This window comes from Panthera uncia, chromosome E3 (genome assembly GCF_023721935.1).
Source record: "Panthera uncia isolate 11264 chromosome E3, Puncia_PCG_1.0, whole genome shotgun sequence".
Classification (NCBI taxonomy): domain Eukaryota; kingdom Metazoa; phylum Chordata; class Mammalia; order Carnivora; family Felidae; genus Panthera; species Panthera uncia.
The window spans coordinates 10,753,004-10,777,721 of NC_064815.1; the positions used below are offsets into that span (position 1 = coordinate 10,753,004).

General features: G+C 37.4%; 1 protein-coding gene across 4 annotated transcripts in view; it reads left to right on the forward strand.

Moving 5' to 3' along the window:
• REXO5 (RNA exonuclease 5) overlaps nucleotides 1–24,718 on the forward strand; it is a 37,840-nt gene that overhangs the window by 209 nt on the left and 12,913 nt on the right. Inside the window, exons 1-13 of one of the 4 annotated variants that reach the window (XM_049638382.1) lie at nucleotides 69–152; nucleotides 279–420; nucleotides 3,343–3,455; nucleotides 4,744–4,873; nucleotides 6,175–6,271; nucleotides 9,491–9,634; nucleotides 13,578–13,666; nucleotides 14,903–15,018; nucleotides 16,115–16,253; nucleotides 16,404–16,498; nucleotides 17,499–17,601; nucleotides 19,019–19,122; nucleotides 19,865–19,985. In XM_049638382.1, the coding sequence (XP_049494339.1) occupies nucleotides 283–420; nucleotides 3,343–3,455; nucleotides 4,744–4,873; nucleotides 6,175–6,271; nucleotides 9,491–9,634; nucleotides 13,578–13,666; nucleotides 14,903–15,018; nucleotides 16,115–16,253; nucleotides 16,404–16,498; nucleotides 17,499–17,601; nucleotides 19,019–19,122; nucleotides 19,865–19,985 (1,389 nt within the window). In that variant the 5' untranslated portion in view covers nucleotides 69–152; nucleotides 279–282. The other 3 variants (XM_049638381.1, XM_049638384.1, XM_049638383.1) reach the window with 3 other exon arrangements.

Sequence of the window (24,718 nt, forward strand, 5' to 3'; positions counted from 1 at the left end):
GCGCTGTTTGCGCCGTTGGGGAACCGTTGTAGAGCCGTTGGAAAACCGTTTAGAATCTTGCCTCTGGAGCGGACGGTAAAACCGTTGGTCTCGGTGCTGTTTTCTCCTCCGTGGAACGGGGAGGATCGTTGGCAGCCTTGCTTTTAAGGGAGGTCTGGGAGGTCTCCGTACACGCAGTTGAAGAGAGGATTTGAGGGAGGCGGTAGGCTGTCGAAGCCCCAGCTGTTTCCCCGTTAGGAGGCGGCGTTTCTTCAGCTCTCGTGCATCTTTCTCCACAGACTCATGGAACCCCAGAGGGAGAGGGCCGGGAGGCACCTCAAGAAGGGCAGGAAGAGGAGGCGAGGCCCGAACATGCTGGTCGGGGCGGCTGAGGCGATGAGAGCCCGTTGGGAACTGGAGGAGAGTCAGCCTGAGGCCAAGGTGAGCAACGGGGAGCCCGAGTGGGCGGTCCCGGGGCTGGAGCCTCCCCAGCCGCCTTCTGGGCCCCAAATCCTCCCTGGACACTGGTCGCCCTCACCCACCCATTAGGCTTTCTGTAAAATGGGAATGATAGTGGATTACCACCTGCCTCAGGGCTGATACTGGCGGTTTAAACCTAGTAAGGTGCCTGCGACCCTAAAACAATGTTCACTCAACAAATACTTCACTCAACAATTTGCTCTGTGTACCAGAAATTGTTCTAGGTTTTGGGGGTATCCCAGTGCAGAAAACCAAAACTCCGGAGCTCATACAATTTACATACCAGTAGGGACATAACAAAGCTGATGATCATCCCTGCCATTTATTGAGAGCCAGATATATGTGGTCCATCTCTTCAGTCATCAGATTTCTCTTGTCTGCCATATGCTGGGCACTGCCCTAGATACTTGGAGAATCAGTAAATAAAGGTTCCTCCTTAGTTGTAGTGGAAAGACAAATAGAAGTTATATACAGGTTTCCTCCACTATCCAAAAGTAGAGCGTTCCTGTGAAATGTAAGCTGAAATGGTGTAAAGTGAAGAAGCATTTATTTATTAAAAAAAAATTAAGCATTTTCATACCCCCTAAATAACTTCTGTTAAGCTTTCAGCTATCTCAGGACAGATCTTGCTAACTAATACACAAAATAGAGATAAAGTGTAGATGCTCACAGACACAGATCAAAGCTATGGGGGCTTCTTGTTCAGTGTAGTCCTTGGAGAAGGAGCTTGGCTGTGCCAATTTAATTGCGAGGGGTGCCCGCTTCTGTAACTGGCTTGTGAAACATGCTGAAAGTAAAAGTGAAAACAGGTACAGTGATTATACAGGTCTTTTTTTTTTTAAGAGGGAAGTGGCAGAACACAAGGTTTCAGAAAGCTAGGGATACCTGTAGTATGTTAAAAGGGAATTAGTGCTATGAAAACATTTGTTAAAAACATCTATTAAAAAGAGATTCTTTGTTTTTTTCTTTTTTTGCCTATCAGATTGGCAGAACAACTTTTTAAGGGTTAATGTGGTGAGAAGTTTAAGGAAATAGACAATCTCATCACTTTTTATTTTGAAACACTCTCAAAGTTAAAAGTTGCAAGAACAGTACCAAAAACACCCCCAGCCAGCATTTGAAAGTAATTGCAAACAATGCTTATGATCACCACCCCCCATATTTTAGTATGTATTTCCTATAAACAGTCCTACGTAGCCACAATGCAACCATCCAAATTAGAAAATAACACGGATGTATATACATTTACAGCACTATTCTGTATTTACCAAAAGTGATCCACATATAAGTGGATCCACACAATTTAAACCTGTGTGTAAAGGTGTGAAGGATCAACTGTAGGTTTTATTTTGATCAGGAACTTATCTGGAGAATTTATCCAGGTGTACAGGGAAGTTTAAAACGATGCTCATAATTTATTACAAAAAACAGTGTCCTCGATGATGAATTTTTTCACATAAATTTTAGGTGTTGAGGTAAATTTAGAGAATGGACTATTAAAATTTGTATTCGTTATATTTAACTGCTATGGAAAGATACTTACAAATTTTTATTTTATTTATTTATTTATTTTTTGGCTGGGGGGAGTTGGTTACCAAACACAATGTATAGTATAATCCTTTAGGGGCAGTATAGTATAGAGATGAAGATTTTGGGCTTTGGAGCCTGTATTCCAGTGTTTGTTCTACCACTTACCCATTCCTTCATTTCTTTATGCAAAATGATGATAAAGTAGTAGCCACTTAAAAGACCTGTAAGAATTAAATGAGTTAATAGATGTGAAGTGCTCAGAACTGTTAAATGGCTAATTAATAGGTGCTCAACATTATCTTTAAAAACTCATGGGAACAATAGCAATAATAATGTCTGGTGTTTATTAAGTACTTATGATAATGTCAGTCTTACTATATTGCATTTGCACTACCTCGTTGGTCTTCCCAAAATCTCATGAGGTGGAATTATAATTACTCTGTAGATGAAGAAACTGAGTCTTAGGTTAAGGTACTTGTCCTACATAGTAGAGCTTGGTATTTGAACTTAAGTAGTAGAGGAGTCTGGGACTTAAGCTCCTAACCAGTCTACTCTGCTGCCTCCCAAACCAAAATGAGAGTGGTAATTATCTCTGACTTCTGTAAGTACAGATGACTTTTATTTTCTTTTACCTATTGTCTTTATTTACCTTTCTCAGTTATCTGACTTTTCACAAGCATGAATTGCTTTAATAACCAAATATAAGTGCATAGCTATTTCAGGAGGGAGAAGCTTCAGTGAACTCCTTGTTTCCCCAGAATAATGTCAGACTCTTTACCGTAGACCACATTGAACTTCTATGATCTGGCTCCCTCTTCTGTATACTCTCAAATCTCCTCTGCTCTGCATCATACCATCTTGGCTCCAGCCAAATAAAACTACATGTTTAGACACAATGTTCCCTCCTGTCTGGCTGACAAATTATTTCCAAGACTCAGCCCCAGTATTCTCATCTCCATGAAGCTATCCCCCAAACTCTCTAACCCCCAAGGCAGTTAGCCTTTTTTACTCCTATACTTTATAATAGCACTTACCCACATTGCATTGGAATCACCTATTTTTGCATTTCTTTTACTTCAGTAAAATGAACATGAGAGCATGAATCTTGTTTTATTCATCCTACTATCTCTAGTATGTAACCAAGTATCTATAATTAAGGTTCTGTATCAATGTTTCTTAAACACTGTATTAATAATGTCCTATCATAGGCTGTTGTTTTAGACCTTCATTTTCAATTAGACCCCTCATTTGCATATATGCTAACGTAATCAGAAACTAGAATGTTTTAATAATTTGCTTTGCTTTATTGTTATTCCCAATAGTCATTTGTTATGCCCTGATTTATCTTTTCAGAAAGCCCGCTTATCTACCATTTTATTTGCTGAAAACTGTGAAGTAACACATGAACAGTTATGTGAATTGCTGAAGTATGCAGTTCTGGGCAACTCCAATGTTTCTAAACCCAGGTATGAGATGAACTTAAATGACCCGAGGTTTCAAACTAGTGTCTACAGGGCCATATACTCTTAATTTACATTGTTTATTTGCCATACAGAATATCCTAAATTTTTCTTATACTAGTTGCCAATATTTAATTTGGGAATTCCTTTATTAAAATCCAGATACTTTATTCAAAAAACTCTTAAGATCTGGCAGCTGTCCCTGTATTCCCAAATGGCAACAATTTGTCAAATCTGAATAGGGGCATGTACTCTTTAGTGTCCTACCTGACCTGCTTCTCTTTTTTGCATTATCTGTCTGGCTGCTTATTGGTTTGCAACCTTCTTTGGAACTTTCTGGGTGAAAACTGAGACCAGTTCCCCTTACTTGGAGGGCAGGGAGAGACTAAAGAATGAGGCAGGCCATTTCAGGTTGGTAAGTGGCAGTTTTAATAATAAGCAAAGGGAACTTGCATATACAAAGCTGGTCTTGGGTAGGAGCAAAACAAATAGATCCCTACACCTACCTGCCAAATCCTAAAAGTGTACATACAGGCCTTAACTGGATTCAGTCACATACACCATGCTGGTGTTTTCAACACCACATCACTATCTCAAGGCTGTGTCCTTGGAGCAGCTCACAGGTCAGCTGCAGTCATGTCTTTTCAATGACCTTCCCCAGCACCACTATAGGTATTTTGGTTTATAACCCCCAGTGGAGACCCAATTGAAATAATATGATTAAATGTTAAGAATCCCAATCTTTTTTGTTCCCTTTATGTGAAGGGTGAAAGAGATTTTTTTCTGATATCTTCACTGCCATTGTTAAATATCTAATGAAAATTGCTTTTTATATATACCAATACAAATTGTTTCAAAACTTTTCAAAGTTTTTCAGAAATCTATCTGAGAGAGATTGGCTAGATACCTCAAAAGCCATCTTCTGCATTAACACATATTGCCGTTAGTCTGTCAATTTATCTAAAACTGGCTTTCTTGAGGTCAGTCATGTGATTACTTGCTTAGGAAGGACTGCAGAGCAGCTTGGGATCTTGAGGATATGCCTTTGTAAAATTACCTTATTTCCAATTTAAAGCAAATCTTAATAGGATTTTGGATTTGAATGCAATAAATAATTATCTCATGAGATCTTTATTTGAATTCTGTGCATTAAAAGCTGTTCTTTACCAGGCAGTCAGTAAGTGATGATAAGCTCCATTAACTGTTGCTTGCTGCTTTTTTTCCACACTTTCCTTTTGTACGTCTGAACTGACTTGATGGTATCACTTTTAGCTGTTTTGGTTTGATTTTTCAGCAGTTGGTGCCAGCTTTTTCACCAAAACCAGCTGAACAACGTGGTGGTTTTTGTACTGCAGGGAATGAGCCAGCTCCACTTTTATAGGTTCTATATGGAGTTTGGATTTCTCCGAAAGGCATTCACACATGTAAGTTAAGAAAACTTTGTATTAAGGCCTGAATTGAGTCCTCTTATCCAGAGATTAGTGCACGTCTCTCAAACTATGCTCTTTGGCAACCTGATAAAAGAAACAGTAGAGGTTGTAGAAAGCAAAAAAGAGATCTCATGTTGAGATTAGGTTTGTCTCCGATTTTCTTTGATGATCTAGGCAAGACATTTATTACCAGATTACAATCTATATGTAGTCCCCAGGTTGATATTATCCTATTTTATTTGGGTTACGATATTTTCAAAAATTATACAGTTTATGTAAAGTCTTATGTTTTTTGGCCTCTTGACAATATCACAAGATTGGACATCCTTAGAATAGTATGTGCAGCTGAATAGCAGCTGTTACCTCTAGAAGAGGCATGTGCTCTCCATTTTCCCATAGCCACCTCTATTCTTTATTGAACTGTTTCATCCATTTACCCTGAGGGATTGGACTTGGTGAGTACTAATTTAAATCCTTGAGCCTCTATTTTCTCTTTTATTTTCATTTATTGAACACTACATATGTGTTAGGACCTACATCAGTCATTCTGCATGCATTATCTTTAATTCTCACAGTAGTTCTGTGAGAGGTACAGGTGTCTTCTATAAATAAGGACACTGTGAGTGACTTGCTCAGGTTATAACTAGTAAGTGACGGAGCTGGAATTTCAGCCCAAGTGAGCCTAAGGTTGGAGCCCTCAAACTCTAAGCCTGGCGGTGTCATCTTTCCTACCTGGCAAGCTGTCCATTAACATAATAGATAGAAGTGCTTTGAAAAATATAGGGGACTTTCCTCTGTAATCAGAGAAGCAAAGAAAATTTGTGGAATGGGATGAATGTGGTCTTACTTCCTTTGTCACTTTTTTTTTTAATTACCTAGTCACTTTTACACATTAAGGAAACTTCTCATTTTGCAATACAAATAGTTAAGGTCTAGACCTTTCATAGCACTGAGTGGGGGCGCCTGGGTGGCTCAGTTGTTTGAGTGTCCCGACTCTTGATTTCAGCTCAGGTCATGATCTCACCATCTGTGGGATGGAGCCCTGCTTCGGGCTCTGTGCTGACAGCGTGGAACCTGCTTGGGATCCTCTCTCTCCCTCTGTCTCTGCCCCTTCCCCTCCTCTGCTTGTGCAAGTGCACACTGTCTTGAAATAAACATTAAAAAAATTTTTTAAAAAGTGCATGCCTAAATAAATAAATACATTGCTAGACATAGAATTAAGTAAAGTGCAAGTCTTTGACATTATCTTAACTGCTTTCAAGCATTTTTATGAAAACTTGTTAATGTATTTTCAGAAATTCCGCTTGCCTCCTCCATCATCTAATTTTCTAGCTGATATCATTGGACTGCAAAAGAAACAAACAACTGGGGATCTATCCAAGATTGTAGAAGGTATGGCTGTGACTCTGGTTTGATGATTTGCTCATTCTAAAAGATATTATGGAGGGGCACCTTGGTGGCTAAGTCGGTTAAGCATCTGACTGTTGGTTTTGGCTCAGTGACCTGATATTACGGTTTGCCAGTTTGAGCCCCGTTTGGCTCTGCAGTGGTGGTGCAGAGTCTGTTTGGGAGTCTCTCTCTCCTCCTTTCTTTTCCCCTCCCCAGCTCATACTGTCTCTCTCTCTCTCTCTCTCTCTCTCTCTCTCTCTCAAACTGTAAAAAAATTTAAATGTATTAAAAAAAAATAAAAGATATTAAGGCTATGCTTATAAGTAGGTTTGTCAATCAAGTTTATTCTTGCAAACAACAAAGATCAATTCTAACTAAACAGAAAAACAATTTTTTTAAGGAGAACATGGATCAGTACTTAGGGAGATTAGACAGCAGGAACCATAGGTAGCATTCATGCCTCAGAAACCATTTGGTTAGGTGAGATAAGTGAAGGCTGTCCCTGGATATCAATAACATTTGACTCTTACAGATTACTGTGAATAATTTTTAAACTATCAGTGGGTCTTTGTAGCCATGAGTATACAGATGGGAATGAAGATCTTGCCTTTGACTAATGTAAGGAACACCCATTAATACTATTCAGAGTGGGGGGCGCCTGGGTGGCTCAGTCGGTTAAGCGTCTGACTTGGGCTCAGGTCATGATCTCGTGGTTTGTGAGTTCGAGCCCACATCGGGCTCTGTGCTGACAGCTCGGAGCCTGGAGCCTCCTTCGGATTCTGTGTCTCCTTCTCTCTCTGCCCCTCCCCCACTTGTGCTCTGTCCCTATCAAAAATAAATAGATGTAAAAAAATAAAAAATTAAAAAAAAAACTACTCAGAGTGGGGAATAGGCAGGAGGTTTAGATGCTAGCTAATTGAAAGAGAAATATCCATGATGGCAGTAGTTTTCAAACATATGGGTTGTGTCCATGAGTAAGTTGTAGTTAACCTTCTGTTTTTGTGAGGGGAAGGAAGTAGATGATGGAATAGAACAGAACTTGCTAGAATTCATTGGACCTAGGTAAGTATTAATCAGTGATACTTTTTTTGTGTGTGTTCAGCAATAATAATTGAATAGTTATACTGAGCTGACATGAAAAGGTGGTGAGGAGTTGCCATGGCTCCTTTCTATCTCCTCTAGGACTGTGTTTCCTATTATCCTCTGTCTCAAAGACCTCTGCTTCCTTCCTTTCCATTGTTCCCCTCTCCTTCCAATAGATGCCTGTATCTGACCTGCAGCTGTGTTTGATTTGATCTCCACTGTATTTTAAACCTCTTTGAGTGGGGCTTCTGGGTGGCTCATTGAGTTAAGCATCCAACTTTTGGTTTCAGCTCAGGTCATGATTTCATAGTTTTGTGAGATTGAGCCCCTTCTTGGGCTCTGTGCCAATAGTATGGAGCCTGTTTGGGATTCTCTCCCTTGCTCTTTGCCCCTCCCCTGCTCATGCTCGCACTTTCTCTCAGAGCGTGTGCCCTCTCTCTCTCTCTCTCTTTCTCTCTCTCCCTCCCTCCCTCCCTTCCTCCCTCTCCCCCCCCTCCCTCTCCCCCCCTCAAAATAGATAAATTTTTTTAAAATATGAGAAATCTTAAAAAAATTTTTTTAAGTAATCATGGAGTAGTCATTATTAGATTCAAAGGTCATGTAAAGACTTAGTATTGCAAAAGAAATAATCAGGCAAAAGAGATTTGATGTGGCTGAAGAATATAATTGTTGGGGATAACTGGAGGATGATGAGTTGGAATAAGAGGAAGTAGTGGTGAGAGACAAGACAGAGAGGTAGGTTAAAGCTTTGTCCTGCAGGTTGTAAGTGTTATGCTAAGGACTTTGGATTTTATTCTGTAGGCTGTAAGAAGTTAGAGAGTTATGGTTAGTTCTTTGTTCTTTAAAGGATTTCATTTGCTTCCCATCCTAAATATCAAAGTCCCAAAGCATAGCCTGTAGCACTGTGATCGTCCTTCAATTCAGTCTTTCCTTCAAAATATTTATCTTCCCAATTGACCTATTACTCTTCTTTTGATAACTCCTGTATCTTTATCTCTGGGTCTGATGTCCGAGATTCTAGGCTTGCATTTTCAACCACCTGCTGGATGTTGCTACTTGGATATTTCCCAGTTCCCTCAATCATGAAATAGGTAAAAACATTTTTCTCATCCTTAAATTACAGGTTCCCATCTTCAAATCGCCTTTTCTGTTGGTACCGTTTTTTTCTAAGGTAACAGCCCTGAATTTTAGAACTACTTTTCTTTTGGCTCCTTATACTCAGTCTGCATGACTCATTTCTCATTTCTCTCTCTTCTCCATTTTCCCCATATCTTTGAGGTTGATCTTTCTTAAAGTTATGGTTGTGCCATTTCCCATCTTAGGGATTTGCTGTTACTCTCCATTACGTACTGAATTATGGACTAAAGCCCAATCTCTTGTGCCAGGCATTTGCACTGCTCTACAATTCATTTTTATATTCCTCTCAACTGTTTCCTACACTACTGTCCTATTTAAAGGATGCATTTAAACTAGAAAGCCACCAGGAAACCAGGTGCCCTTTCAAGGCATCTATCTTCTCTGCTTTCTGTTTTCTCATAACTGGTCAATTCTCTGTATTTCCTGGTTTGATTCTGGAAGCAAGCATTCTGATCAGCTTAGCCAGTTACCATTATCCCTTTTGAACATGTCTTGACAAGGAATATCAAGTTGCTGGTCTGCTTGTAGATATGTCACTCTAAAGCCAGGTTCCCACTCTCAGTCCAGTCAGTGACTACTCTTGCTTAAAGAACAGGCTGATGCTTGAGTAAGTGGCTAGGAGTGGAGTAGATTTAGGTAGAATGCGCTGTTAGGAGTGGCAAGCACTGTGATGGACAGGTGTAATACACCAACTATCTGAATTCTGCCTTTTCATCAAGACTCAGCTAATCTTTTCCTCTGTTGAACCATCTCTGACCACCCCAACCAGTGTATTCTTCCTTTCATTTTTATAGCTTTTATTATTATAATTCATTTCAGACTTACATTCTCTTTGTTTTCCTATAACTATATCAGTACAAGCTCCTTTGAGTTGAAGCTGGGTCTTAATACATCTTTTGATCTTCACTATGCTTACCCTACATAAGGTTAAGAAATATGTCCTCTGAGGTCTCTTAAACACATATTCTGACAATGTGTATTTGTCCTTTTATTTTTTTTCAGGGTCTTTACCTTCTTCCAGTTCAAAAGTCAGCATCAGCCTGCAGAATGACCCTATTATTCAAAAATATGGCTCTAAGAAAGTGGGCTTAACCAGATGCCTTCTCACAAAGGAGGAAATGAAAACATTTCATTTTCCATTACAAGGTTGGTTTAGACTTAATCTGATGTTGGTAACAATGTAAAAATATTTAGTAGTTTATTTAAAAATACTACTGTTGAGGGGCGCCTGGGTGGCTCAGTCGGTTAAGCGGCCGACTTCGGCTCAGGTCATGATCTCACGGTCAGTGAGTTCAAGCCCTGCGTTGGGCTCTGTGCTGACAGCTCAGAGCCTGGAGCCTGTTTCACATTCTGTGTCTCCCTCTCTCTGACCCTCCCCCATTCATGCTCTGTCTTTCTCTGTCTCAAAAATAAATAAACGTTAAAAAAAAAAATTTTTTTTAAATACTACTGTTGAAAGTTCCGGTTTTTTGGCTGCTTTCCAAATGACTTAGTCCATCTTCTATTAATAAGGAAACACTTTAAGTACAGTGTTTCCTAGAGTATAGGATGTGCAGTACATAAACATGACCTTAAATATCATTGAAATATTCTGTGAGAAAGTTACTCCTTTTTCATTTTTCTTTCATTCCTTCTTAGTATATTAAAAATAAGTCAATATGTTTTTAACACTTCTTTGATACTTCTAATTCTCCTCCCACTCCACCATACCCCATTTTCATTTTCGTCAGTGAAGATCTGGGCTCAGAGCCTTGGTCAGTTATGTAACAGGAGTTTATGAAAAACGCTTTAATTTTATTTTGTTACCTCTTAATCATAGCAGTGATGTTAAGTTTCCTTTAAAAACAAAAACAGCTCGGGGCGTCTGTGTGGCTCAGTCGGTTAAGTGTCCAACTTCGGCTCAGGTCATGATCTCACGGTTCGTGAGTTCAAGCCCCGTATCAGGCTCTGTGCCGATAGCTCGGAGCCTGGAGCCAGCTTCTGTTTCTGTGTCTCCCTCTCTCTCTGCCCCTCCCCCATTCGTGCTCTGTCTCTCTCTGCCTTTCAAAAATGAATAAATGTTAAAAAAAAAATTAAAAAAAAAAACAAAAACAGCTCTATTTAGATATAGAGTTAAACTACCATACAGTTCACCCATGTAAGATACCATTCAATAGTTTAGTATATTTGCACAGTTTTACAACCATCACCACAATCAATTTTAGGATACTTTCATCACCCCAAAAGAAACCCTGCACTATTATTTTTCACACAACACTACCTTAGCTCCTAGGCCTTCACTACTTTCTGTCTATACATTTATTGATTGTGGATATCTCCTATAAATGAAATTGAACAATATGTGGTCTTTTGTAACTGGCTTCTTTCACTTAGTTTTCAGGTTCACCCACATTGTAGCTTGTATCAGTACTTCCATTTCCTCTTCTTTTTTTTAATTTCTTTTTATTTTTAAATTTAATTTTAGTAAGATTAAATATAATTTAGTTTTGGGGGGTGCCTGGCTGGCTCAGGTGGAAGAGCATGTGACTCTTTTTTTCTTTTTTTTTTTTTTTTTAACATATATTTATTTATATTGAGATAGAGCAGGTGCATGCATGTGCAAGCAGGGAAGGGGCAGAGAGGGAGGGAGGAAGAGAGAGACTCCCAAGCAGGCTCCACACTGTCAGCATAGAGCCTGATGCAGGGCTCAATCCCATGAACTGTGAGATCATGACCTGAGCCGAAATCAAGAGTTGAACGCTTAACTGACTGAGCTACCCAGGTGCCCCGAGCATGAGATTCTTGATCACAAGGTTGTGATTTCAACCCATTGAGTGTAGAGATTACATAAATATTAAAATTGTATATGTATATATGTGTATATGTACATATATGTGTATGTATATTTATACACACGTATATATATGTAAAATATATACACATACACACATACATGTTCATATATATTATTTAGTTTTCAAATAATATGCATGGTACCATCCATATCTTGTAGTTTATCCTACTTATTATAACACTTATACTTTCATTTTTTTAAGATTTAAGAAGCAAGGGTGCTTGGGTGGCTCAGTTGGTTAAGTGTCTGACTCTTGATTTTGGCTCAGGTCAGGATCTCACAGTCATGAAATCAAGCCCTGAGTCGGGCTCTGTGCTGGGTGTGGAGCCTGCTTGAGATTCTCTTTCTCTCCCTCTGCTGCTACCCACTTGTGTGCATGTGCGCATGCTTTCTCTCTGTCTCTCAAAACAAAAAATTAAAAGATTTAACCAGCAATAATTTTATTCTTTTTGTTGAAGTATAGTTGACACACAATGTTACATTAGTTTGAGGTGTAGAACATAGTGATTAGGCAGCTCTGTAATTATGCTGTTCTCATTAAGTGTAGCTGCCCTCTGCCACCTTCATTTATTTTCATTCAAATGATATTCTATATATGGATATACAACATGTTATCCATTCATTAGTTGATGGACATTTGGGTTCTTTCCACTTTTTGGCTCTTAGGAATAATGCTGCTATGAACATTCAGTACAAGTTTTTGTGTGGACATAATGTTTTCATTTTAGGAGAGTATATACCTAGGAGTAGAATTTCTGGGTCATATGGTAACTCTGTTTAACCTTTTGAAGAACTCTGAGGTTGTTTTCCAAAGCAGCTGCACTATTTTACGTTCCCTTCAGCAATGTATAAAGGTTCCAGTTTCAGGGTGTCTGGATGGCTCAGTAAATTAAGCATCCAACTACGGCTTAAGTCATGATCTCGCGGCCCTGGAGTTTGAGCCCCATGTCGAGCTCTGTGCTAACAGCTCAGAGCTTGGAGCCAGCTTCAGATTCTGTGCCTTCCTCTCTCTGTGCCCCTCCCCCAGTTGCACTCTGTCTCTCTCTGAAAAATAAATAAACATTAAAAAACATTTAATAAAAAATAAAGGTTTTAGTTCCTGCACATCCATACCAACAGTTGTTACTCTGTCTTTTTGATTATATCCATTATAGTGGTGTAAAGCAGTATCTCGTGATTTTGATTTATATTTCTCTGATGGCTGATGATATTGAACAGCTTTTCATATGCTATCTATAAAATGGAGTTAATAGTTCACATATCATGGATTGCCATGGGGATTAAATGAGTTAATGTACAGAAAAGTGCTTAGCATGGTGCCTGGCACATGATGCTTTTAAGAAGTTATTTTTTGTTATTATTGCTACTAATAAAATAGATAATATCTGGGCAGCAAGTATAAAGTCTCCCAAATTTGGGGATGCTTCTCTTTTCTGGTCTAGATCATATTTAATTATTTTAATTGTAACTAGTTGGAAATTTTAAGGTACCATGATACAGAAACTAGTCAGAGTCTCTCAGACTCCTGTTTCTTGTCATACAAGATCTAGGTATTTTTATTTTTTTAGCCTCTGTCTGAAGGTAGGAATCTTTGTTGGTTCAAACACTTTGGGGCCTCTTAGCTGAACATGCCTGGTTATTGACACCTGGTTAGGGTACACGATGGAGTGGGTGCCTTAAGCCTATAGCTCTGGGCCTCTGTAGAGAATTTTCACTCTATGATTCCAGAAAAATGCAGGCATCTCAGAGAAGTCTCAAGGGTAGAGTTCGGTCCGTGGGTGCACATGATGAATGTCACTCTGCCTACAGTAAAATCCTTTTAGATCTCTAGTATGGTGGAATCTTATTGTTACTTTTTCTTTATTTAGGAAAGAAAGATGCCACATGCAATTATTGCATACTTTGTTTATCCTCCCTCAATGCCTAACATGAAAATGTCCATTGACTTTGGATTTAGCCAAATTTTAGTTAAAATCTCTGTTCTCATAAGAAGGAAAAATTGTTATTTGATAATTGCCAAGAAGTCTAGGCCCTAGTATCCCCTATAACAGCAGCCTGTATTTCCCCAGAATATAAAAAAATTAGTGGATGGAGAAAGACTAGAGGACAGACGTTGTCTCTTTTTATATTTCGAGTGTAAACATAGAGAAGGTGCCCAGCAAATACAGTATTTCAGTTTTCCCTGGGTGAATGAATCTGAGTGATGTTTACCATCTCTAGTTTTAAAGGCAAATATTTTATTTCTTTTCCTTCTAGGTTTTCCGGACTGTGAAAACTTTGTACCTACCAAATGTCATGGTTCTATAACAGACAACAGTCCTCTCTTTGGACTTAACTGTGAAATGGTAAGTACTACTTTTGATGTTTCAACTGGAGTGTTACAAACTAGAGTAGAAGATGATTTCTTGAGTCTAATGTACCAGTGAATCAGTCCATTTCATTCCAGTATTCAGTTTAAATAATTGAAAGTAGGCACTTTTACTCACATTTTAGAAAACTTAGATATATGCTCCAGGATGAAGAATAAATATCACTTAAGTTTTCTAACTAGTTGTTATGTTTAACCAGATCTCTATACATTACCAGAAGTTTACTCCTTCTGTCTTTTGAACAAGTATTTTGTTCCCCTAAGGATTGCCTCAGCTACCACTGGTTTGGCTTAGTGTTACACATTTAAGATCAGAAGTAGGATTTGTCTCAAGCTCCCTTTGTGTTTCACTTTGTCTAATTAGTAAGTCTCCTTTCAAAGACAGGGCATCCTCTCTCACTTAGTACTCAGGTAACAGTCTCTCATTTCTGAACAAAGTGGCCAAGAGCTAAAATTTTAGAGTCTCATATCAGGGTGTGTATATGCTGGCCTTGCCTGTTAATGGCTTTGTCAGCTTGGACAAATCCCTAACCTCTCTCAGTCTCAGCTTCTCTTTGAAGTGGGGATAATAACAGAGGTACCTCATTGGGTTATTATGAGGTGGTATGTATAGAATGCTTAGTATTGCATGAGATGATAATAGAGCATGCTAATTAAAATTACTAGTGCTATCCAGGGGCCCCTGGGTGGCTCAGTCAGTTGAGTGTCTGTCTTCAGCTCAGTCATGATCTCATAGTTTGTAGGTTCGAGCCCCACATCAGGCTTTGTGCTGACAGCTCAGAGCCTGGAGCCTGCTTCGGATTCTATGTCTCCCTCTCTGTCTGCCCCTCCCCCGGTTGCGCTCTGTGTCTCTCTCAAAAATACATAAACGTTAGGAAATTTTTTTTTAAATTACTAGTGGTACTCAGCTAATACTGGAATGTAAAACACTCAATAAATGGTAAAATGATGGCTGATGTATTATTTCCATCCATCTTCCTTGAGCACATCCTTTTCAGAGCAATTAAACTGAATCGGTTACCTTAGATGAAAGGTTCAGCAGTCTGCCCAGCTTTAATTTCATTCATTCTGGATTCTCTAGTTAGCAAAAGGCTGTGCCATTGTCGTTGGGTCCCCAGTAGGTTATAGTCGACAGCAGTTGATGTAGTCTGAATAATGAGAGGAAGCAAGAGCTTCCACCGTTCAGCAGTCTGACTCTGGCCTGGTCTTTCAGTGCCTCACATCCAAGGGGAGGGAGCTAACACGCATCTCACTGGTTGCTGAAGGAGGCTGCTGTGTTATGGATGAACTTGTTAAACCTGACAACAAGGTTCTGGACTACCTTACCAGGTATTTTTCACCTTGCCTTCTGCTCTCCCTTGAACTGGCAGACTAGAGTGGAATGTGAAAACACGAATAGTTTGTAGTTTCTGTTTAGTTAGGTATTATCTACATCTATATTATGAAAGACAAAGCTGGGGTACCACAGGTGTAAATTTTAATACTGAAATTGCACAATGTCTGTATATAGCTCTTAACCCTTCTTGCTCTCTAATCTTCCTGTGACCTTAAGGAAGCACAATATTTTCCTTGTCTAGAGTCTCTGGTTGTAATCATGATCTAGCAACTGCCAAACAGCTGGAACTTTGCTGTCTAATAAGACCTCATGTGAAAAACCTGCAAATCATTATTTATCAAAGGCTTTTAGAGCTTAAGCTGCCTTGACCTTGAAAACCAATACAAAACTAAGAAATTTGAAGCTCAAAAATTTTTGTCTGCCTTTTTAAGGATTATCATGCAATTTTAGAATATACATTTTATCATGATTAGGCAAAAAAAGCTAGTAAAGCATTACTCTTTTTTGCCCATTGAAGTTGCATCTATAAATTGATGCTTACTTAGGCACAGAGAGGCCATGATAGTGATAAAGATTGTCCTATTAGGAGGCATGATAATTAGTATCATCAGTCATTTGTGGCAAAGATGTATGTATAAGTTTGTTTGTCACAGTATTTCAAATATATGGGAACATATGATAGTAGAGGATTGATTAAAATATGTGAAATCCATATAATGGAATACTCTGTGACCATTTAAAAGGATGTGTTAAAATAGGTTAATTGATGTGAAAACTTGTTAATGATGTATAGTAAATGATAAAATCATGTTATAAAGTAATATGCATTATGATTGAATTTTTATAAATGAAATATATACATGAATATATGTATCAAAAGTATGAAAGGATATTTACTAAAATGTAAAAAGTGATCTCTGGGTGGTAAGATTATTGGTCATTTTAAGTTTCCTCTTTGTTTATTTGTATTTTCAGCCTTTTTACAGTTAGCACATATTAATTTTTAAAAATCCTCTTTTTGAAATGACTTTTCAAGGAGGAAACCTTATTAATATCCTGACCTGTCCATTTCTCTTTTTTCATTGAAAGCTTTTCAGGAATTACAAAGAAGATTCTTAACCCAGTGACAACCAAACTCAAAGATGTACAGAGACAGTTAAAAGCACTGCTTCCTCCTGATGCTGTGTTAGTGGGCCATTCATTAGGCTTGGATCTCAGAGCGCTAAAAGTGAGTATCTGATTTAGAACTTAGTTTTTCCAGTTTATATGCCTGTTCCACTCATCTCAAATCTAAAGTCTTGGGTTCTTCTGTCCCCCAGCCCAGTTGTTTTTTACTTTAGCATAGGATGCTACTCATTCTATTCTCTTTCCTCCTCAGATGATACATCCATATGTTATTGATACATCATTGCTTTATGTCAGAGAGCAGGGCGGAAGATTTAAGCTAAAGTTCTTAGCCAAAGCTATTTTGGGGTAGGTTGTTTGCATCTTATAATATTGTCCTGATAAGTCACATATAAGTTAACATATACTATCTTATTTAATGCAAATGGCAAAATTGAGGATCTCTGCTCTTCTTCTTAGTCTGTAGACATTATTCCTTTCATTTCTTATGAATCCTGGGATGCTAATTCCAGAGAAGTATGACTAACAAATGGAAAAATCGTGGGAATACAAAAAGGGGTTTACATTCACAGCTGAGGTTTAATGGATAGATCGGGACAGGGAGGGGCAGAAAAGTTAATCAGAATTTGAAAACATAATGTTCCTATATTAAATGTACAAGCACATGTGTACAAAGATGTTCATTATAGTATGGTTTAAAATAGCCAAAAACCCTGCAAATATTCTGTAGTACTGGTTAAATAAATTACATTTATCTGTATTATTGAATACTTCATTATTGTTAAGAGAACGTGATGAATCTATATATGTGCTAGTAAGAAAAACTCTTAAGATATTACTGAGGATAAAATGGAGATGCAGAACAAGATCTGTATATCCCCAGATATCAATATGATATAGATTAGATTTAGATGTATCTATAGACACAAATATATATACTTTTTAAAGGTTTTTAAAAATGAATCAGAAAAGATGTATGGACCTATAAATACATATAGACACTTGCATGCAAATAAAACATTTCTGAAAGTTAACTTTAAAAAATGGTTACATCAAAAAAATGAGACAAGGGGTTGGCTGGGGCATGGTCAGAGATTTTATTGGGTAGCCTAATGTCCAGATAATATGCTTGCTGTAAACAGAGCCATTTCTGATTGTTGTATATCGTCAGTCCTCTCACTCCTGGTACTCTCATGGCACTTAGGAATAAAGGAATCTTGATTGTTATGATGAAATCTGATTATCAGATTGCTGAAATTTTACATATAACCAGAATATTTGAGGTAGCTGAAAGAACCTGTCGTTAAAAAATGGTCCCAGGTATGTCAATTTTATCTTGACTTTCCAGGAAGGATATACAGTGTCCACATAGGCTTGGTCATGATGCCACAGAAGATGCTAGAACAACCCTTGAATTGGCTCGGTATTTCCTTAAGTATGGCCCAAGGAAGGTTAGTATCTTTGACCTGTGTGTTTACTTTTCTTAAAATTATGGGACTAGAACAGATAGTCACAGACTGCCATCCCCTGTTGTTACCTTTCTTTACAAAGATAGGAGTGTAATTCAAGCTGAGCATTCAGAATTAAGGCCTATATTACTAGCATAATGTAGTAGATAAGTATGTGGTCTCTGAAGTTGGACTTAATCTGTTTTTAAATATAGGATAGAGGCCCCTGGCTGGCTCATTCAGTAGAGCACATGACTCTTGATCTCAGGGTTGTGAGTTTGAGCCCCATGTTGAGTGTAGATATTACATAAAAATAAAATCTTAACGGGCACCTCAGTGGCTCAGTCTGTTAAGTGTCCGACTCTTGATGTCAGCTCAGGTCTTGATCTCAGGGTTGTAAGTTCAAGCCCTGCAATTGGGTCAGTTTCTTTGAACAACTTTAGTTTCTACACCTGTAAAATGGGAACACATTTCTCTAGTTTGTTGTTGGTGGTAAATGAAATATCTTTTATAAAGCTGTTAATATAGTGTCTTGAATATATTAAGCACCATAATGTGGTGTTGATCGTTGTATGTTGATAATTGTAATAATTAAAAAATCGACATAGGCTTTTGTTCCTTTGGGGTGAGAGGAGCTTACGATTTTTTCAGTAGCAATTCAGTGGGTGCTAAGTTAGAACAGCACATAAGGGAGACATTGAAGAAGACACAGTTTCTGACAGGCCTTATTACAATACATTCTAACCTATTAGATTGTCCCATTGCATATGTTCTATCATGACTGCACTATGAAATAAATTGTAGTCCATTTAGAGCCATGAACATCCAGAATAGTATTTTGTGTCACGGTGGTAGAAAGACATTCTAAAATATCTTATTGGACATATAAATAATAGTTTGTATCTCACTCTCTACATCACAACTCCCAAGTGGTCTCCCCTCTTTATGGAAGAATAATAAACTGATTTTGTATTAAACCAATAAAAGGTCTTTTTTGATGTTGCTGTAAAAGCCATTCTTTTATCATTTGCAAAAGTTGCATGTTCATAAAGAAGTAAATTTTAAATGACTGACTCCATGGGGTCAGTGATGAGTCAAAATTGCCATCCCTTTTTACTTAGCCCTACTTGGCCCTTTTCTGTATTCATATAACAACACCAACAGCTGGTAACAGATTGCCATTCTTGGCTAAGCAGCCAGAAACAATCTGGTAACTATTGAAGCCAGCCTGGGTCTGTGGCAATGACAAAGCCACTGTCTGCAGAAGCAAAGAACACCACTTGAATGGGTTTTTCTTGGATGTTTTTTTTTTGTTTGTTTTGTTTTTTTGTTTTGTTTTTTTGTTTTGCTGTTTTGTTTTTTTAAACCTCAAATGCTTTGCAGGAAATTAGATGGTTTTTACTACTTTATTTTCTTAAAGATTGCAGAACTAAATCTGGAGGCACTAGCTAGTCACCAAGAATTGCTAGCAGCAGGCCAAGGGCCAAGAAATACAGCAGAAGTAGTTCAGCAGTCAAACACAAGGTAATATTTTTCAGATCTAAACAAGAACAAAGAGTATATGGTTTCTGACATACAAAACTTGGAGTTTTTTGTTTGTTAAGTCTATTGAAAAATGTTTACCAATAGTATGAGTAACAGAAATTCTTCCATCACAAAAACCATGGAGGGAAAAATACCACCTTCTACCCTAAATAGCATCTATTATTATTATTTTCTAAATCTTGTGACTGCTATTAAAATAACTGTCTCACCAAAAAACAAAAAACAAAAAAAAAAAAAAAAAGATATTGAAATGAACTAAGTAGCATTAGGGGAGATGATAGACTTGTGGGTATTTTGATTTCAACAATCACCGATAGCCTTGAGGTATTGCCCAGGTTAGAGGAAAACGAAAAACAGGTTCAGAAGGAGTTTGTCACCACACCATAATAAATGTATCATATCCTTAGAGTATAACCTAAACATTGAGAATTTTTGTTTATCCTTCCTTCCCTTAAATATAGAGCACTACTGTCCAATATGATTTCTACAGTGATGGAATTGTTGTATATCTCTGCTGTCCAGTAAGGTCCACACAGTACAGTACATGTGATTAATGCAATTGAGGAACTGAATTGTAAATTTATTTAATACTAATTAATTTTAAGTAAAATAGCCACATGTTGCTAGTGGCTCCCTTATTTGACAGTACAAGTGTAGAGAAATAACTCTGAGGTTAGGGAAAATGGTGGTTCTTAATTTGATCTCTTCAACTTCTTTACAGTGTTTTGGAATGCTTGGACTTAATGGGTCAGAAACTCCTTTTCTTGACCCGGGAAGCAGAAACTAGTGAACTTTCTTCTTCCAGAAACTGTCAAACTATTAAGTGCCTTACAAATAAAGAGGTGAGTGACCTCCTTTCTCTTTGAAGGTTGTGTTCCCGTTGCCCCACAGGAGCAGGACTGTCAGCTGACAGTGTCTGCTTGCCGAGCCCACCTTCGGCATTGTACACCACTTTGTATTTCTGGTCTTTTTCTGGTTTATAGAGATGTTTATCTTAGTTTTTAACCTGACTGTATTTTTTTGGGTTGTCTCTTATATTTTTTTCTATTATTGCTGTATGTGTAAAGTAGAAGGGATATATCACAACATGAATTTAAATCATCTTGTTCAGAAGACCTATATATATATTTTTTTTCAATTTTATTTGGAAAGAGTTTTGTAAACTTAGAGAAGATTTACGTGAATGTTGGTCTATACCTTCTAACTGGATTCATCTTCTGTTAGCACTTTGTCCCATTTGCTCTGTGTGTGTATATGCTGGCATGCTTATCCTCTCTTGCTATTTCTTTCTGCCTCTTTCTATATGACATTTTAATTTTGAAACTATTTGAGTGTAAGTTGTGTATATCATGGCCCTTCCCCCCTCTATACTTCAATGTATATTTCCTGAAAACAGAAATATTCTCTTACATAACCATAATAAACTTCAGTAAATTTAATATTAACACAGTACCTTTCTCTATTTTAATCTGTATTTCAGTGTTTTTAGCTGACCCAATAATGCCTTTTAGCATTTCTTTTCCCTTCCAGGGCCACATACTGCATTTAGTTGTCCTATCTTTTTAGTTTCCCTTAATCTGAATACATCCCTCAACCTTTCTTTTATCATGACAGTGGTGGTTTTTAAGTAATACGTGTTGCATACCACCTCACCCAGAATGTTCCTCAATTATGAGTTTGTGTGGTGTTTCCCCATGATTAGACACAGGTTATGCATTCTTTGCCAGACTACTTATAAGTCATGTTTACTTTCCAGGGTATCATATCAGAGGCACATGTTGCCCATCTGTCGTTTCTTTTGTGCTGTTTATTTTGATGACCTTAGCAAGATGTTGTCTGCTATCTCCACTGTAGATTTACTAATTTTGTCCCTTACTTCTAATAAGTAATATGAGGAGATACTTTTTTGAAAAACTGATGATTCTTAACCTGTTGTACAGTGGTTTCCAACTCTAGCATTTCCTTCATACTTACTAGTTGTTACTCAGCATTCCATAAGCAAGAGTCCTCCCTTTACCTTATTTATTTATTTATTTATTCATTCAGTGTGGACTCACAGATTCCAGTTTAGTTCAGGACTCATAGATTCCTGTTTAATTATAAATTATAATTTATGATTTTACTACATTGTTTTGGTTTTCAGACTTCCCAGATTTAGCTAATGGTAGCCCCTTCAAAGTGGCTTCTTTGTCCTTGTGACATGCACCCATAATTTTTTTTTTTTAGCACTTTTTGTTACAAGATACTTAGTTTCATCATGATATTAGAAACCAAGATCTGGGCATTGGGTATGCATATTGCTACTGGGGTGTCTTTGTTTCTAGACCCTTAAAGCAGACAACAGGAAATAAATGCATATAGATATACATACATGTGTGTGCACACACACACACACATGTAAATATAAGTGTATATATATATATATGTATATACATATACACACACACATATATATGTATACACATACACATATTTTAGAAATCATGTGTCTATATGAATACCTTTAATTTCAGCCTTTTCATGTAGGGGTGTTCCTTGATTTTCCTCATTCTATATTTTAATCTCCCTTTATCCAGTGTGGGAACATTGGCTCCCAACAACATCAACATTTACTCATTGCTCAAACCTAAACTATGTCCAAAATAGTTGTAGAATTGTTGCACCCAAATCACTGTAGAATTAGTTAAGAATTTGAAGTTCAGTCTCTTCCTTATCCTTCACCCCATTTACAACTGAATATTGGGTGTTCAGTTGGAATATTTTTCATTTATAAGTTACTTGGTTTTTCTCACCTACAGGTTAGCTGTATTTAAAATATAGTTTGGTTCAATTGTTTCATTTTGCTTTCAGTTTTAGGCTTTTTTCCCTCTTGAATCTTTATTGATTTATTTTTGGGATCTGTAGAACATTAATGTGCCTCCCAAGGCAAAACTACCAAAAAGTATATACTCAGAGAAGTAGAATTCCCTTACATATCTCTGTTAACCTAATCCTTCCCACTACCTCATGTAAGTAAATAACTTTGTTATTTTCTCATTTATACTTCACTCCCCCCCCCTTTTTTTTGTAAAGAAAAGCAAATATTTCTCTTTATTACACAGAAGTTAACATACTGTATAAGCTCTTTTGCAGTTGTCTCTTTCTTCTTAACAATATATCCTAGAAATCATATCAATTTGTTGAGGATCTTCTTTATTCTTTATTATAGCTACACCATACTCCAGTGTGTTTATGTACCATAGTTTTATTTCTCCTTTTCCAATTCTCATGTCCCTAATTTTTTTTTTCTAAATGCTTTGGCTAATGCAGCCAGAACAGTGTTAGGTGAGGTCATTGATTTGCAACTGTTTAGTTTCCATTTAATAATTAGGTATCTTCCTGAGATCTATTACTGACTTCTTAAATTATCTGTCATCCAAGAATGTACTTTCAATTACTTGAATCCTTTTAAATTTATTGAGAGGTGGAATCTCCCAACTATAACTGTGGATTTGTATGTATACTCTTGGAGTCTCATTAATTTTTGCTTTGTGTATAATGAAGCTTTGCTATTAGACCCATAAACATTATGCATTATGTCTTCCTGATGAATTGGCCCCTTTATCATTACAAATAGGCCTTTATCCCCAGAAGCATTTTCTATTCTGACTTATACTTTGTCTAATATTAATATAGCCCCTCCTGCTTCCTTTTGATTACTGTTGTCATGGTACATATTTTTTATTTTGCATTAGTCTATTTGTATCCTTATATTTAAAGTGGGTTTTTTGGGGTCCCTGGGTGGCTGGCTCAGTATCTGACTCTAGATTTTGGCTCAGATCATGATCCCAGGGTCATGGGATCAAGCCCTGCATCAATCCCAGCTGAGCATGGAGCCAGCTTAAGAACCTCTCTCTCTAAAAAATAAGTAAATAAGTAAATAAATAAGTTAAGAAATCTATGTTTAAAAAAAATAAAACAATAAAGTGGGTTTCTTGTAATAATCAATTAGGCTTTGCTTTTTTGTTCAATCCAGTAATTGTTTCTGTTTAAGTGGTGTAGTAGGGTTATTTGCATTTAATATGACTATTGATATTGTTAGGTTTAAATCTCTTATCTTGCTGTGTTTTCTATTTGTCCCATCTCTTTTTTTTTTTCCTATTTCTTCTTTTTCCTTTGAGTTAATGTGGTATTTTTTATGATCATTTTATCTCTTTTGGCAGTGTATTAACTATGACTCTCTGTTGTGTTATTTTAGTGGTTGCTTTAGGATTTATAGTATATCTTTAACTTGTCACAATTTACCTTAAGTGATCTTCTACTACTCAACATACAAGAACCTTATAATTGTATATTTGCATTTTCCCCTCCTGGCATGATGCTGTTGTTGTCATCATTCATTTTACTTCTACATGTTATTATTTTACTTTAAATAGTTATTTTTATTTATGTTTAATGTTTGTTTATTTTTGAGAGAGAGTACAAGCAAGGAAGGGGCAGAGAGAGAGACACAGAATCTGAAGCAAGCTCTAGGCGCTGACCTGTCAGCACAGAGCCCGATGCAGGGCTCAAACTCAACAAGCCATGAGATCATGACCTGAGCTGAAGTTGGACACTTAACCGACTAAGCCACCCAGGTGCCCCTAGATAGTTATTTTTTTAAAGGGATTTTAATTTTTTGAGAAACTCCTATAGTGTTCACTCACCATAGTGGTTGCAGCATTTTACACTCCTGCCAACAGAGTTCATAAGAGTTCCAACTTTTCCACAGCTCTGCCAACACTTTTACTTTTTTTATTAGTAGCCATCCTAATGGGTATGAAGTTATAGCTCATTGTATCTTATAATTAGTGATGTTGAACATTTTTTCTTTTGTCACTTGTATATAATCTTCTAAGAAATGTCTATTGAAGTCCCATTTAAAAAAAATTTTTTTTTAACATTTATTTATTTTTGGGAGATGGAGAAAGAGCATGAGTGGGGGAGTAGCAGAGAGAGAAGGAGACACAGAATCTGAAGCAGGCTCCATGCTCCAAGCTGTCTACACAGGGCCTGATGCGGGGCTCAACCTCACAGACCGCGCGAGATCATGACCTGAGCTGAAGTAGGACACCTAACCGACTGAGCCATCCAGGTGCCCCTTGAAGTCCCAGTTTTTAATTGTTTTTTTTTGTTGTTAACATTTTAGGATTTTTTTTTAATGTTTATTTATATTTGAGAGAGAGAGAGCATGAGCGGTAGAGACAATCTGAAGCAGGCTCCAGGCTGTGAGTTGTCAGCACAGAGCCTGATGTGGGGCTCGAACTCACAAGCTGTAAGATCATGACCTGAGCTGAAGTCGGACGCTCAACCAACTGAACCACCCAGGTGCCCCTACGTGTGCGCGCGCATGTGTGTATGTATGTATATACATATATATGTATACATATACATATATACATATGTACATATACATATATACATATGTGTGTGTGTGTATATATATATATATATATATATACACATATATATCTCTCCAATATGTTTACTTCCCCATCAGATACATGATTCGCAAACATTTTCTCATTCCATAGGTTGCCTTTTCACTCTGCTGATT